General features: G+C 47.6%; 1 protein-coding gene across 9 annotated transcripts in view; it reads right to left on the bottom strand.

The window, feature by feature from the left end:
- TCF7 (transcription factor 7) overlaps positions 1–15,362 on the bottom strand; it is a 165,912-nt gene extending 150,550 nt beyond the window's left edge. For 2 of the 9 annotated variants that reach the window (XM_044280934.1, XM_044280930.1), the window contains exons 1-3: positions 14,967–15,356; positions 14,825–14,891; positions 2,572–2,678 (exon numbers count right to left, since the gene is read on the bottom strand). In XM_044280934.1, the coding sequence (XP_044136869.1) occupies positions 2,572–2,678; positions 14,825–14,891; positions 14,967–15,146 (354 nt within the window). In that variant the 5' untranslated portion in view covers positions 15,147–15,356. Of the gene's footprint in view, positions 1–2,571; positions 2,679–10,595; positions 10,806–14,824 lie in introns of those variants that run through there. The other 7 variants (XM_044280927.1, XM_044280929.1, XM_044280935.1 and 4 more) reach the window with 6 other exon arrangements.
- Positions 15,363–17,295: the final 1,933 nt, after the last annotated feature.

A 17,295-nucleotide genomic window follows, 5' to 3' on the forward strand; every position in this document is an offset into this window, starting at 1 on the left:
AATATAGCCACATCCTACTCACAGGGCTGTTATCTTAATGCTGGCCGGCCGGGCAGACGAGCGGCAGCGTCACGACTGACGTCATGTGCCCGGCCTACTTTCTGAATGAAGGAGGCGGCGCAGGCATGTGACGTCAGTCGTGACGCTGCCGCTCGTCTGCCCGGCCGGCCAGCATTAAGATAACAGCCCTGTGAGTAGGATGTGGCTATATTGAATGTTCTACTGCAGAGGGGGCCTCATGAATAGAATCCTTATTAATTGTACACATTTTATAACTAGTCTGTACTGGAGCGGCAATGGGGGGGGGGGGGGGGGGAGTCTGTGGATGGCACTGTTATGGGGTGGGTGGGGGTCTGTGGATGGCACTGTTATGAGGTGGGGGGGTCTGTGGATGGCACTGTTATGGGGTGGGGGGTCTGTGGATGGCACTGTTATGGGGTGGGTGGGGGTCTGTGGATGGCACTGTTATGAGGTGGGGGGTTCTGTGGATGGCACTGTTATGAGGTGGGGGGGTCTGTGGATGGCACTGTTATGGGGTGGGGGGTCTGTGGATGGCACTGTTATGGGGTGGTGGTCTGTGGATGGCACTGTTATGAGGTGGGGGGGTCTGTTATAAATATCATTAAAAAAAAAGTATTTTAAAAGTATTTGGGCAAAAAGGCAGTTTCGGTTTCGGGTTTCGGTCAAGGGCATCCTGAATTTTCGGTTTCGGTTTCGGACCAGAATTTTCATTTCGGTGCACCCCTAAAAAATATTTCGGGAACTGAAAAATAACACAGAGTTATTTTTTTTTCTTTCACTAGGGCTGGGAGAGTTTTTTATTATAGCAACTAGGTCCTTAAAAGGCTATTCCCATCAAAGAAAGATTAACTGCCTGAAGCTTAACAGATTTGGAATTAAAGCATCCATAGCACTCCATTAAAGGGATTATCCGGGAAATAATATTTATTGATCATCCTTTCAGAGAATAGGTCATCAATATCACATTGGTGGGGGTCCAGGTCCCGACACCCTGTCAGTCAGCTGTTTTGGGAAGCTTCAGCGTTCACCGAAGCTCTGGCGAGCCCGGCAGCCTCCGGGGCGCATACTAAGCACAGCGCCATGCATCTTAGAGGGTGCGCTTGGTATTGCAGCTCAGCCCCATTGACTTGAATGGGGCTGAACAACAACTAGACCATGTACAGTGATCCCTATCACAGCTCAGGAGGCGTGTCTCAGCTCTCCCTATCACTGCTCAGGAGGCGTGTCTCAGCTCTCCCCATCACAGCTCAGGAGGCGTGTCTCAGCTCTCCCTATCACAGCTCAGGAGGCGTGTCTCAGCTCTCCCTATCACCGCTCAGGAGCCGAGTCTCAGCTCTCCCTATCACAGCTCAGGAGCCGTGTCTCAGCTCTCCCTATCACAGCTCAGGAGGCGTGTCTCAGCTCTCCCTATCACAGCTCAGGGGGGGTGTCTCAGCTCTCCCCATCACAGCTCAGGAGCCTGTCTCAGCTCTCCCTATCACAGCTCAGGAGGTGGGTCTCAGCTCTCCCCATCACAGCTCAGGGGGGGTGTCTCAGCTCTCCCTATCACAGCTCAGGGGGGGTGTCTCAGCTCTCCCCATCACAGCTCAGGAGGCGTGTCTCAGCTCTCCCCATCACAGCTCAGGAGCCTGTCTCAGCTCTCCCTATCACAGCTCAGGAGGTGGGTCTCAGCTCTCCCTATCACAGCTCAGGAGGCGTGTCTCAGCTCTCCCTATCACAGCTCAGGAGGTGGGTCTCAGCTCTCCCCATCACAGCTCAGGGGGGGTGTCTCAGCTCTCCCTATCACCGCTCAGGAGCCGTGTCTCAGCTCTCCCTATCACAGCTCAGGAGCCTGTCTCAGCTCTCCCTATCACAGCTCAGGAGCCGTGTCTCAGCTCTCCCTATCACAGCTCAGGAGCCTGTCTCAGCTCTCCCTATCACAGCTCAGGAGCCGTGTCTCAGCTCTCCCTATCACAGCTCAGGAGGTGGGTCTCAGCTGTCCCTACACATTAGCAAAAAATATATAAAAATATAAAAAAAACATGACAGGTACACTTTAAATGTCCTGTGCCTCTTAAAAAATGTGTTGCATGTTACTCCAGTGCAATTTGGACGATGAGCAGCATATCAAATGCCAGTCTTAGGTAGTTTCACCCATGGGACCTTTTAGAGCAGGGAGCAGCCTGTACAGAGAGAAACTGTGAAGGGGCTAACAGCTAAAACAGCACTGTGGCCCTTCTTATGATCTGGCGGAACACCAAGAAAGCCACAGCACATCCCATTAATAACTTCCTGTGCTGGGAATAACCATTTAAAAGGAAATTGCCCTCCCCAAACCACTGTAATGGTGGATAGGTGTAAAGATGTCCCACAAAGAGTCCATGTGCTTGTATTAATGCCCACCCAGGACTCCTAAGCTTGGCAATAGAATGGTGGCAATTTGAGGGCTGACTGCAGGGGGAATGCCAGCGAGTACCAAGATAAAAGTCCAATATTCAGAATCAGCGGTGGAAACACGTAGTGTCTTTTTTGTCAGTGACGTTAGAATTACAGGTTCTGTGACAGACTCACCAGTGTAGACATAGATCCATTAGAAAGATAGGGATCAGACAGCATAAGGAATGGATAGCTGGAATATCCTGAACCTTTGTACATGGGCTCTTCCTGATGTTTAAGGCCTACAAAATATTAAAGAAAGAAATATTATTAAGAATAATACTTTCTACAGCATCACCTCTGTAAGGCACTTTAAAAACACCTTCCTATTTCAATTATCACCATATTTTACCTCACAGTCCACACAAACTAGTGCAATGTCACAGGTAAGGGGTAACCTGCATAAACCAAACGGATCCCAGCTACCATTTTCTAGGGGCCCTTTGGAAAATGAAAGCTGCAATCTAATTGGTTCATTCTCCACTTTCCCTTTGCACTTGTGTTTGCTTCTTACAGATTATCATAATTTTATAATGATGGTAACTGATCTCTCCAGTAGGTTTTAAGGGGTTGTCCACAATGATATAAAAATAAAAAAAAGCGTCCCACGGAGCTGAGGACTACTACATATAAACACTGCAGCACAGAAAGGCGCTCCCACTGCAGCTGTCCCCTTCTGTGTCTGTATGTGACATGGCTGCACAATGCTTGCATGCAGCGGTATTTAGCTCCATGGGACACCGCTGGCTTAGATTTATTTAAAGAGGACCTGTCACCACTCCTGACATGACTGTTTTAATAGCTCCATGCATTCCTCGTGTAATAACAATTCTGGAACATCTATTCCTATGGCTCTATGTTGTGCCATTCCTGTATTATTTCTACTAGAAGTCATGAAGGAATTGCTAGCAGTCTGCAGTAAGGGTACATAGGGGAGGTAACAAGTTGGGGGTGTGTACCTGCACTATCCAATCGGTGCTGCCATTGTCAGACTGTGCAGGTAACACCCCCAACTGGTTACCTCCCCTCTGTACCCTTACTGCAGACTGCTAGCAATTCCTTCATGACCTCTAGTAGAAATAATAAAGGAATGGCAGAACATAGAACCATAAGAATAGCGGTTCCAGAATTGTTATTACATGGGGAACGCATGTAGTTATTAAAACAGGAGTGGTGAAAGGTCCTCTTTAAGATATTTCATTTAAAACGCATTTTATCTTTAATTTATATAAGGGGCGAAAAAAAAAATATTATCCTGGACAAGCCCTTATAAGTCCATGTCCTGTATAAACAAATCAATTACCAAAAAGCAGACGAGCGATAATGCTTCACTCAGCGAGACTCCTGCTAATACCTAACCAGTGGGGCAGCAGCTTCTACACATCTATGAGACTCTGCAAAATGGACAGATTTATTTTCTTTAGCTTATCTTGCAGCACTTCACAAAGACATTTCCCATCACATGACGCCCCCCCGCCCGCGGGGCTTACTATCCAATTTACCTGTCCACATGGTCACACACAGGGCCAATTTCATAGGAATGCAGCTCCCTTACATTTGGTCGTTTTTGGTTAGACGGTTACTGATAATTTGTGCAAAGATCTGATGCCCTTACTCTGTCACTCCTTCCCATCCGCTGTCTAGACACGAGCCTTTGTTCTTCAGCAATTAAACTTATCTGTGTACTTCAAACATCATTTATTTGAGCTGTTTACACTCTGATCACAGGAGAAGCAATGACTAATCCCACAAGATGTCACTTCAAGGTAAAGAGAGAAAAACAATGGGGTCACACATGACAAATCACGACTCAGGTACAGTGGCGCTAGATTCTTGTGCAACCATTGAGGTGAAAGTGTTTTGCCAAGCTGTTTTCCTCTGTGGTGTATCAGCACAACTCCCCTAGTAGACGCACACGCTAACAAGAAATGTCCCACAACTGCACTTAGCGTGTGCACACAAGATGTCAGCCCACACAATTACAGCTTTAGGGTCCATTCACACATCCGTGTGTGTTTTGCGGATCTACAGATCTGCAAAACACGGACACCAGCAATGTGTGTTCGCCGGCACTATAATAGAAAATGCCTACTCTTGTCCGCAATTGCGGACAAGAAGAGGACATGTTCTATTTTTGGGGGGAAATGAATTGCGGATCCACAATTCCGGATCCGGGCAGCACATAGTGCTGCCCCATAGAAATGAATGGGTCCACAATTCCGTTCCGCAAAATGCAGAACGGAATTGCGGATGTGGAATGTAGCCTAAGACCTCATGCACACAGCCGTTGCCCGGCCGTGGTCGTATTGTGGCCCACAAACAGCAGGTCCGCAATATGCGGGCATCAGCCATGTGCTTACCGCATCTCTGCAGTGTGGAACGGAGGCACGGAACCCCACGGAAGTACTACAGAGTGCTTCCGTGATGTTTCTGTCCGTGCCTCCACACAGCAAAAAAAAATAGAACATGTTCAATTTTTTTGCGGTGCGGACGGATCACAGACCCATTCAAGTTGAATGGGTCTCGATCCGTCCTGGCCACCGCACAGACATTGCCCGTGCATTGGGGACCGCAAATTGCGGTCCCCAATGCATGTAACGACCGCACAACGGCCGTGTGCATGGGCAGTGGCAGATTACAATAGGGACGTTCGGGTCGGCAGCCCCGGGCCCAGCACCAACCCGAACGCCCACATACTGCGGCAGAGCACGAAAGCGCATAGTTCCCTGCCCCGCCGCGATCACCGCCACAGGCTTCAGGCCTAGTAGGCCTGAGGCCTATGCGGTAGTGAAATCCAATAGTGAGGCGGGTGTGATGACATCGCGTGCCTGTGCCGGGACGCAGCACCGTGACGTGTGAGCGCCAGGCCTTCCTCAGCGATCAAGCGCCTGGCCCTGGACATAGGTGAGTATTTAGCGTTTCATTTTTTTTATTTCATGGGCCTACTTTGGGGGACATGTGGGGTGGGGACATATTAAGAGACATCGAGTACATTGGGGGGAAATTACTATATTGGGGATTCTGTATGGGGGAAAATTACTATATGGGGGAAAATTATTATGGAAGGATTACTATGTGGTGGCTGTGTGGGGCCAAATTATTATGGGAGAGACTACTATGTGGGGGCAAATTACTATGTGGGGCAGTGTGGGGGAAACTACTGTGTTGGGGCAGTGTGAGGGAAATTACTATATGGGGCAGTGTGGGGGGGCAAATTACTATGTGGGGCAGTGTGGGGGAATCTACTGTTTTGGGACAGTGTGGGGGAAATTACTATTTGGGGCAGTGTGGGGGGCAAATTACTATGTGGGGCAGTGTGGGGAAAACTACTGTGTTGGGGCACTGTGGGGGAAATTACTATGTGGGGGCAAATTACTATGTGGGGGCAGTGTGGGGGAAACTGCAGTGTGGGGTAAACTACTGTGTGGGGTAAATTACTATGTGGGGGCAGTGTGGGGGAAATTACTGTGTGGGGGCAAGTTACTATGTGGGGGCATTGTGGGGGAAACAACTGTGTGGGGGAAACTGCAGTGTGGGGGAAATTACTATGTTGGGGCAGTGTGTGGGAAACTACTGTGTTGTGGTAGTGTGGGGGAAATTACTATGTGGGGGGAAATTACCATATGGAGCAGTGTGGGCGGAAACTACTGTGTGGGGGAAACTGCAGTGTGGGGTAAATTACTGTGTGTGGGGAATTACTATTTGGGGGCAGTGTGGGGGAAATTACTGTGTGGGGGCAAGTTACTATGTAGGGGCAGTGTGGGGTAAACTACTGTGTGGGGGAAACTGCAGTGTGGGGAAATTACTATGTTGGGGCAGTGTGGGGGAAATTACTATGTGAGGCAGTGTGGTGAAAAATACTGTGTGGGAGCAGTGTGGGCGAAATTGCTATGTGGGAGAAATTACTATATAGGGGAAGTGTATGGGAAATTACTATATGGGGGCAGTGTGGTGGAAATTGCTATTCGTGGGAAATTACTGTAAGGGGGAAACTACTGTGCTGGGGCAGTATGGGGAAAATGTGTGGGCAAATTACTATGTGGGGGGGCAGTGTGGGGGAAATTACTATGTGGGGGCAGTGTGGGGGAAATTACTGTGTGGGGCAATTTGGGGGAAATTACTGTGTGGGGGCAAATTACTATGTGGGGGCAGTGTGAGGGTAATTACTATATGGGGGCGTTGCTATTGGGGAAGCACTGTAGGGGCAATTCTATTATTTTTGGAGCACTCTATAGCTGCTGTGGACACTATAGGGACATTCAGGTTAATTTATCAAACTGGTGTAAACTAGAACTGGCTTTGTTGCCCATAGCAGCCAATCAGGTTACACGATTTATTTTTGACAGCTCTTTTGGAAATCCAGTTCTACTTTACACCAGTTTGATAAATGACCCCAATTATGTCTAATAGGGTCACTATTTTTTCAGCAGTATAGTATCTGAGACATTGGGCACAGTATTGGGAGTGGCAACAGGATGACACTGTGGGGACACCAGGATGGGGCGGTTGATGGAAAAATTTAGAAATCTAACGTGTCTGCATTACAAACTCTGTAGAAACGAGATGTGGCTGAAAGAATTTGCCATAGCGGTCTAACGGAGGAGAAGAGGAATGAGAAGGTCTACATGACAGGAGATGTCCCTGGATGTATAAGGTATGTGGTGCTGTATTCTCCTATATGTCCTTTTTTGGCGACCAAATTTTTCAGTTCAGGACCCAATTTGGGGTAATTTTTTTAGTCTGAAGATGTCATATGGCCTAGGAAGAGACTATGGCGCTCACGAAGCACCGCAGCCTCTTCATACAAAAAATTAAAATAAAATAAAATGGAGGGAGGGGCCTAAGTTGGGTAGACAGCCCCGGGCCCATCATGCAATTAATCCGCCCCTGTGCATGAGGCCTTACTTTCATAGTTATTCACCAACTTCACTCCAAACATGAATATACACGGTGTGACTACTGTTCACCCCAATATCCATTGACACTAGAGACAAGGACATGGTTTCAGGAAGCTGAGATATGGGGAGTTGGGCCCTCACAGAGCTCTCTCTATGCCTGCCCTGGACCTTGACAACATTGTCATTTTATTCATTCCACATTCCCATCACTTCATAGGCAGGTACAGCAGCTCCAATGTGAGGAGCCCACCATACAGCTCCTCATATCTTGGCTTCATAGGTCAACTTCTATCCTGCAAAGGTTCTGAACAGCAGATGTATGCATCTATATCTGTGTTGGATGCATCCATTTGCCTTCAGCGCCTGCACAGAACAGAAGGTACCCAGGAGCACCCAGAGAAAGTGGTTGCCGGCAGCTTGCAGGCCACGGAAAAAGGGTGACAGGTGCGTATGTTTACTTCACGGATGCCAGCGCACCTGCGGGCCTCCACTAGGTCAGTTGGGGAACAGTATATGGTCATGTATGCGTGTAAGCATTTTGACAAATTACCTTAGAAACTGGCGAACCACTTTAACGTATAATATTTTTTGTGTCATTTGGAAACTAGGAGAATTGACCTGTCCTCTTAAAATACTGCCCTACATAGCAAATAATGTGGCCATAGGGGAGATTTATCAAAACTGCAAAGGCAAACTGACTTAGCTGTCCGTAGCAACCAATCAGATTTAGAAAACAAAACAAATTTGATTGGTTGCTATGGACAACTAAGTCAGTTTTGATAAATAGGGTCTATCACATGGGCAGGACGGCGGCTCAGTGGTAAGCACAGTTACATTGCAGCATTAGAGTCCTGGTTTATATGCTGACCAAGGGCAAACATGTTTTTTGTGGGTTTCCTATCAAAGGTTTTCTCCCATACCCCATAAACCATACAGATAGGTTTACTAGATCTCATGTGTTTGAGAAATGTAATTTCTGTATAGAGTGTGGAATACGATGGTGCCACATAAGCCACAGAAATAAATAAAGCACCATCTAAACTGTTGTACTATCTCCCATAAACTATACTGGACAGTAACCAACCAGGTGCAGGCACTTTTCTCCCAGGAACATGGGAACTGGGCTATCATGTCTTCAGGGTCATAGAGGTGGGACCGATTAAGAAGAAGTAAGAACTGATGCAAAGGATATTTGTACAATCTATAGATCATCAGACACATTGGAAGATTTATACTCCAGTATATATGACAATTGTTGATCCCGTGTGGGTACATTTTCAGATTATAGCAGATTACCACTGGGGCTACATGCAATCAAATGCCCAACAATCTTTTGAGCTGACCGTTCCCCATAATGCTTATTTGGCCTTATCACCATTCACATTCATTACACATTTTCAGGTCAGTTAATTTTTTTTATGCTATTATGTCATCTACTTTCACATCGGACAGTCCTGGTCAGATAACTGTATATAATATTAAGGTGATCACTGGGTTGTGGTGGGTACTGAAGGAAATGAAGCCAGCAGGGTGGCACAATCATACAGCCTGTCTGCAAGGCTCACAGGGATGGTCTTTCCTAATGGACTGTCAGATTACACTATGGAAGGTCAGAGGGCACTAAATACTCTGCAAGAATAAAATATGTCACATTCCAGACCCGAAAGCCGATCTGCAGCTTCTGATCATTGACCTACAGAAGATCACACTCCCCTCATTCATATGCTCCTGTGCGTCCACGTCCCAATCCCACCACATTACAGTTTGCAAATATCTGTTCTTGCGGCCCTGAGAGGAGAGACAAGCCTGACTAACATTTGTTGAGCAGAGATCTACATTCTTACAATGGCCGCAGAAGTTCAGTAAATTAATAGCCAGATTCCCCCTTCACGGTCCGGGGTAGTTAAGACTGACCAAGTATGTAAGTTACACAAATCAGGCAAAATCGTTCCGAAACCTTCTAATACAGACCACATTGGACTACCGTATATTTACTAAGGCCAGTGTGCCGCTTTTCTGTGGCATTGTTTGCACCACGTTCTCGGCACAGAGCTTTTTAGGCACATTTATTTGCATCGAAAAGAATAATCATGCGAGTCAAGCCCGCTTATTTCTCTTCTGCTCAACATTGGAAGTGGCTATATGGTGCTGTCATTTGTGCCAAATTTATAGTTGGTAGACAAAGAGTTGGCTTAAGTAACAATGTGCAAGATGTGCCAAATCTGTGATAAATGGGGCAAAACTTTTCACTGCCTGGTCTAAATTTTCACAAACTAATAGACAGTAGATGGGGGCCAAGGAGTTTCAATTCCTCAACATTTTCAAGATTTCTGTGAATGGGAGACCTAAAGCTGGCCATGCACTGTACAGGTGAAACTCGAAAAGTTAGAATATCGTGCAAAGTTCATTTATTTCAGTAATGCAACTTAAAAGGTGAAACTAACATATGAGATAGACTCATTACATGCAAAGCGAGATATTTCAAGCCTTTATTTGTTATAGATTATGAAACCCCAAAGTCACAATTTTGAGTTACCCTTTGCTCGGGGGGTATGGATTAATTAGCTGACTAGAGTGTGACACTTTGAGCCTAGAATATTGAACCCTTTCACAATATTCTAATTTTAAGCTGCGTTAATGCAATTCCTTTTAATTTGCATTACTGAAATAAATGGACTTTTGAACGATATTCTAATTTTTCGAGTTTCACCTGTAGGTTGCATTGTTGGCAAAACAATGATAGGTCTGGACTCCACCATAATATGCATGGCGGCTGATCTGACTCTTTCAATGAGAGGTGAATATGCCACTGTCACAGAAGTAAAGAACCAAGCATTTTGAAATTCAACATGCCCAATCACCCCCAACATCTGCTGTCAAGACAGACAGACATACACAATTGACAGGTGACCAACGCCGCCAAAAATCGTTATTGTTAATTTAATGTGCATGGCCACAACTGAGATTATATTACAATCCAAAAAAAATCCTCAGTTAAACTATTACAAATCCACATCAAAATCTGCTTAATTATGGTTAAGATTTTAAATGGGGACTGGTTATAGATATGCTGTGTATATATATATATATATATATATATGTGCAACACAAATTTGTGTCAGTACCTCAGCAAAAACGTCACGTGAATATGCCGTTTAGGCAAACCGAGATCTTGTCACTGGCAGAAGACTGAAACATACAGGGGGAGTTTATTAAGTCTGGCTTTTCTGAGGCCAGTCTTAAAAGCGCTCAGCTACTCACCAGCCCCAAAGTTTTTCATTTCGTGGATATTCGGTGGACAGAAGCTTTGTATGTGAGTGACAGACTCCATTGCACTTGCCTATCCATGTGTGCTCCCTATGCTGCTCCGGCACCTTTTAGCAGTGGCGGCGCTGTAGGACAGCTCCAGGGCTACAGCACATGCCCTCGAGCTGTCCTAATAAATGATGATGCACTGCAGAGCGCTGGCCGGATCGGAAGCTGCCGCACACGCTAGAATGTGCGCACTCCTGCTATCCTAGCCACCAGCGTGAGCAGATCACACTGCGCAAGTGCGCCAACCACTGGGCGGCCATAACTGTGACAATGAGCAGTAAACAAAGAGGGGGAAAAGAAAACCAAAAGAAGAAAAGAAGGAAGAAAAGAGCCTGTTCCCCTGCAATACACAAAGCATTTAGTGAAAAGGGAATATCCCTTTAATAAGAAAACATGCTGACATATGATATGCCAGAATTATGCCACTTCAGTTCTCAGGAGGTCCCTGTGCCAGAAAACTAAATTACTCCAGCATGTAGCTGGCGCTGATTTCAGGGGTAAATGTGTTGGGCTGGGGGGGGGGGGGGCAGTCCATAATTCGCCCCCTGGAAATGGGGGGAAAAATTGCAAATTGTGGACCAAAACCGAAAGAAAGCTGCATAGCTCTTCATCGATTACACCTAAATTACCCCAGAACTTTAATGGGGTGAAGGGCTCCGGACGGATCAGCTGTCCAAATCTACTTTCCCCTCATGTTAGACGTTGGGGTGAGGTCCGGGAAGCCCCCATAGCTTGGCGGACAAGTGTTGAATATCATTTGTAACGTGACAGACTCCAATAGCTAAACACTGAAATCCCATAACTCCACAATTATGTTTGGCAGTGAAGGCACGTCTTCTCATATCTGCCCCTACGCCACGTGATCTCCCTTAATCTCACAGGCAGTGGACAGCACGGCTTAGAAAATACAACTACTGCTATTAGAACATAATGGGAGTCTTAACTGTAAGCAAAGATTTAGGCTACATGCACATGACCGTGTGTATTTCATGTACTTTACTTTCTGCATTTGTATGTCCCATCTGAAAATTACACAACGTGGACCCATTGACGTCAATGGCTCTGCAAAAAAGACGGATGCCACACGGACATCACCCGTATTTTGCAGATCCAAATTTTGCGGACTGCAAAATACATATGGTCGTGTGAATGTACCCTTACAAGAATTCACCATGGTGAACTAAGGGCGTTACTGGCTTTCAAAGCAGCTTCTATCAAACGTGCCAATCTGTAGACAAAGACACGGATGGCATATCCACATCCATGCACTGATCAGATGCTGCTCACCATCATTTATAAATATCTCCATTAGGCACTTTGTTTTGATAAGAATACATAGACCCACTCACCATGTCAAGGTGGCCAATATCTCCATTAGGCACTTTGTTTTGATAAGAATACACAGACCCACTCACCACGTCAGGGTGGCCAATATCTCCATTAGGCACTTTGTTTTGATAAGAATACACAGACCCACTCACCATGTCAAGGTGGCCAATATCTCCATTAGGCACTTTGTTTTGATAAGAATACATAGACCCACTCACCATGTCAAGGTGGCCAATATCTCCATTAGGCACTTTGTTTTGATAAGAATACATAGACCCACTCACCATGTCAAGGTGGCCAATATCTCCATTAGGCACTTTGTTTTGATAAGAATACACAGACCCACTCACCACGTCAGGGTGGCCAATATCTCCATTAGGCACTTTGTTTTGATAAGAATACACAGACCCACTCACCATGTCAAGGTGGCCAATATCTCCATTAGGCACTTTGTTTTGATAAGAATACATAGACCCACTCACCATGTCAAGGTGGCCAATATCTCCATTAGGCACTTTGTTTTGATAAGAATACATAGACCCACTCACCATGTCAAGGTGGCCAATATCTCCATTAGGCACTTTGTTTTGATAAGAATACACAGACCCACTCACCACGTCAGGGTGGCCAATATCTCCATTAGGCACTTTGTTTTGATAAGAATACACAGACCCACTCACCATGTCAAGGTGGCCAATATCTCCATTAGGCACTTTGTTTTGATAAGAATACACAGACCCACTCACCACGTCAGGGTGGCCAATATCTCCATTAGGCACTTTGTTTTGATAAGAATACATAGACCCACTCACCACGTCAGGGTGGTCTCCTTTGATTGGGTCATTCCAATGGCACCACAACACAGCACCTGCAGGCGGCGAGACCCGTGAAATGTACAATCATCTGGATGCAGCAGGCAAAGAGGGATTGTGAAAATGAGCCTTGGCAAGCCCCCTGGTCATCAAACTAGAGCTTTTATCCAAATGGCGCACATGTATAACAGCTCACATGTGTGCCAGTGTTTCTGCTGTGCTCCAAATCCACGAGCTGCCCACATGCATTAACATCGACAGAACCGCCTTAATGTGTTTGGTGGTCTCCAGAAGCAAATGTCAGGGGAAATAAGGATCAGACAGCTGGATTTCAACATGCCCTATCCATTAGTCTTAAAAGGGTTGTCTAACGTCAGAAAATGGCCTTTACCGTGTAGACAAAGTACTTACTATACACAAGGCAGTACTGTAGTGTAGACAAGGCACTTACTAATGTATTGTGATTGTCCATATTGCTTCCTTTGCTGATGTGATCATTTTTCCATCACATTATATACTGCCCATATCCAGGAGTCACGACCATCGCTGCAGCGCAGATATGAGGTGTCCGGGAGCTGCTGCTCATGCCTGCCTATGAACACCCCCTACCCCCTAATCCCAGCCACTATAGAGACTAGCACTTTTTCCTATAGTGTGCAAGCACGGCCACCTCTGCTGGATTGCATAGTGGTCGTAACCATGAAAACAAGCAGTGTATAATGTGATGGAAAAATGAATCCAGCCAGTAAAGGAGGCAATATGGATAGTCACAGTACATTAGTAAGTGCCTTATATTAACTTTATCTACATGGTAAATGCCACTTGCTGAAGTGAGACAACCCCTTTAGGGTAAATGTACACGTTCAGGATTTATGTGCGGACAGTCCGCATCAAAAAAAAAATAAAATTCTGGGTCAAAATTTGCAGCATGTACATAAAAATCATCATATAATACAATGTACAAGCCCTGCGGTGTGGATTTTCTGCACAGAATATCTGCACGTAATCCTGATGGTGTGCTGCTGCCAGAGATGGCTGGCATTGGCTAACTCTCCTTATAAAACTGAATCAAGCAGGCACCTATGAGAGGCCAGGAGGACTGTGGGACAAGCACCTGGTACATGCACCTATGAGAGGCCAGGAGGACTGTGGGACAAGCACCTGGCACATGCACCGATGAGAGGCCAGGAGGACTGTGGGACAATCACCTGGTACATGCACCTATGAGAGGCCAGGAGGACTGTGGGACAAGCACCTGGCACATGCACCTATGAGAGGCCAAGAAGACTGTGGGACAAGCAACTGGTACATGCACCTATGAGAGGCCAGGAGGACTGTGGGACAAGCACCTATGAGAGGCCAGGAGGACTGTGGGTCAAGCACCTGGTACATGCACCTATGAGAGGCCAGGAGGACTGCGGGACCAGCACCTATGAGATTCCAGGACTGTAGTACATGCACCTATGAGAGGCCAGGAGGACTGCGGGACAAGCACCTATGAGAGGCCAGGAGGACTGTGGGACAAGCACCTGGTACATGCACCTATGGGAGGCCAGGAGGACTGTGGGTCAAGCACCTGGTACATGAACCTATGGGAGGCCAGCAGGACAAGCACTTATGAGAGGCCAGGAGGACTGTGGGACAAGCACCTGGTACATGCACCTTTGAGAGGCCAGGAAGACTGTGGGACAAGCACCTATGAGAGGCCAGGAGGACTGTGGGACAAGCACCTATGAGAGGCCAGGACTGTGGGACGAGCACCTATGAGAGGCCAGGAGGACTGTGGGTCAAGCACCCAGGAGAGGCCAGGAGGACTGTGGGTCAAGCACCTGGTACATGCCCTCTATGGACATTAACACAATCACTGCATCTATGGTCCAAGGAGATGGTTAGTGAAATGGCACCATGTTAGTTTATGGCATTTGGGGAGAGGACAAGCAGTGACCCCTCTGCCAGAGCTCTAGGGATCCCAGTCTCCTGGGGGTGAGGGCACAGCCGATGCCACAGGTCTGCAGGAGGAGGGGAGTTGCTTACCATCTTCCATGTGATCTGCCAGCTTCTCCTGATAAACTCTGTGCGCATCCTGTGCCCGCCGGATCGCCTGTGGAGACAGCAGGGGTTGAGAAGTTGTGTGGTCTGCGGGGCAGGGGGCTAGGAGCCCGGGCACAGGGCTTACCTCCGGGTGGTCGGCGGGAGCCTCAGACTCATTCACCAGCGATGACTTGAGATCGGCCAGGTCGCGCTCAGTGAAGGCATTCTCCTGGATCTTCTCCTCCTGGTCGCCCTCGTCTTTGAAGGAGATCATCTCATCGCTGGCGCCCAGGTCCTCCTCTCCGCCGCCGCTCAGCTGGGGCATGGTGGCTGCTGGAGCCCCTGAGGCAGACAACTCAGGCTGTGGGGGGCAGGCGATGCGTGCCCTGCCGCATGAGAGGGGAAAGTTTGGAAGTCGCTGATGGCAGCAGTAGGGACAGGAGCTGTGCCGTCTGGAGCTTGTGATCTTCTGAGGACAAGGGGAAGGCACAGCACGTCAAGCACACCGCCTGCTGATTGATGGCTGCACCGAGCACTCGGGGGCAGAGCCAGGCTCTTAAAGCGACAGGCACACTGCACAGAGAGCCACCCTGGCAGTGGCCCTCCCCCCCTCACGTGTACAGTTCATTCTGCAAACTACAGATGATGACTGGTGGGAGAATGCTTTGTAGAAAGTGTCAGACCCTTGGGATCATTTCTGTAGTGTCCAGTATTCTTGGCATGATCACTTGCTATTAGTTACCCAAGTCCTCTTCTCTGCCGCTGACTGGGTAGATAATGGGCTCTCAGCGGTAATTAAAGCAGGTACTAATATATCTGGTCTCCTGAATTCAACTCCTGTGGCCCACACCTCAACCCCTAGACCCCTGCTCCATATCTTAACTAGAGACAGCTGGTGGAAGAGGACAGGAAATGGCAAAGGGGCAGATTTTGGGGCAATATATTGTGCTGCACTGTGATATATGGTTCTAGTGGGACGGTGTTTTGCGCTATGGTATTGCTCACCCCGCCTACTTCTGTTGCCCCTCCTATCATCAATTTGGACCTGCTTACAACATAGGCCCAATTTTAGTTTTTTTTCCAGGGCCACAAGTGCAGTGCCGGCTTTGAGGTGGCCCCCAGAGCTACGCTGTGTCCTCCGGACACCATCGAGGTGTCACCACGTGTTGCTGCTCTCCAGAAGGGATGATAAGGTGTGGTGCACTCTAATGGGAAATAAGTCCAGTCAGGGTCTGCAGTAAACCAAGGTGCTTCTTTACGGGAGGAACTCAAATACAATATAATACGGACAATGCACTGAGCTGGCGTCTCCAGTCTCCTCCCTGGCAGAAGAAAGTTTTGAGCGGAGGAAAGGCCTGAGCTAGCTGTCCCTCTCTTAGAAGGCTTGTACCCTAACCAAAGGGTTGGTGGCCCAGTCTTTGTAGAAGAATATTCTTGTCTCAGCATCTTCTTCCCATCACTGGTGCAGTATGTCAAAGTCTCTTCTACTAAACACTGGTCCCTATCTATATGCAACTAGGGGCTCTGACTGCTCCAGTTTCTTACTGATCTAGAATCTTCTAGTGAGAGGGGTGAAGCTGGAGAAGCACAGCCTAACAAAAACAATGTTGGAGTTCATGGCTGCCATAGATTTGTATTGGGCCTCAATACAAAATATTTGGCAATGACAAAGCAGTTTTGAGTAGTAAAGAACAGTCTAACAGAGCTAAATTAGATGGTTAAAAAAGTTCACTGTGTCTGGCCATTCCCAAAACTCAGCTCAGCGTAGTCCCTTATGACAGCAGTGTAAAATGACTAGTTCTCAGGCTGGAAATTTACAGCAGTGGCGTACATACAGGGGTCGCAATTGCAACCGGGCCTGGCCGCCTGTGGACCCCCTGGCCCCTGCAGTCAGTGTTCCCTTACGTCTAAGTTGCGTTGGTGGGCGGCCGCGCAGCCGTATCACGCCGCTCAAGCTGCTTGCAAAATGTCCGTCATGCGCCTCCTGCCCCGTCTGTCTGCTCCTTCCACTTTATGAATGAAGCAGGCAGGCGGGGCAGGAGGCGCATGACGGAGGGAGAGATGTCACGCTGCGCACAGGCAGCACAAGGGCGGGCAGCAGCGCTCTAGTTCGGCTACCCACTGCCGGCCATGTGAGGAGTGGTGGAGTGGTGAAGCGGCCACCGCTCAGGAGAATTGTGGAGCAAAATGTGTAGTGCCCCACTACGTAAATGTGGGCACTACTCAAGGGTCAATTGGGTCACGTTGTTCCCCACCTCTTGTGGAACATGGTCATGGTATTTTTGTACTGCATTTTAATGTATGTTGTTATGTTATCTCCTGTGTACCAGGCCTGTTAGGGGTGTAGTTCCTCCTCCTAGGCAGTAGAGGGAGCTAGGGAACCCCCTAGTATATATAGTCAGGTCCAGTCCAGGGAGAGGGAGTGTGTGGTTAGAAGCCAGTGTTCACTTTAGCTAGAGAGTAGCTGAAGATCA

Source organism: Bufo gargarizans, chromosome 2 (assembly GCF_014858855.1).
Source record: "Bufo gargarizans isolate SCDJY-AF-19 chromosome 2, ASM1485885v1, whole genome shotgun sequence".
Taxonomy (NCBI): Eukaryota; Metazoa; Chordata; class Amphibia; order Anura; family Bufonidae; genus Bufo; species Bufo gargarizans.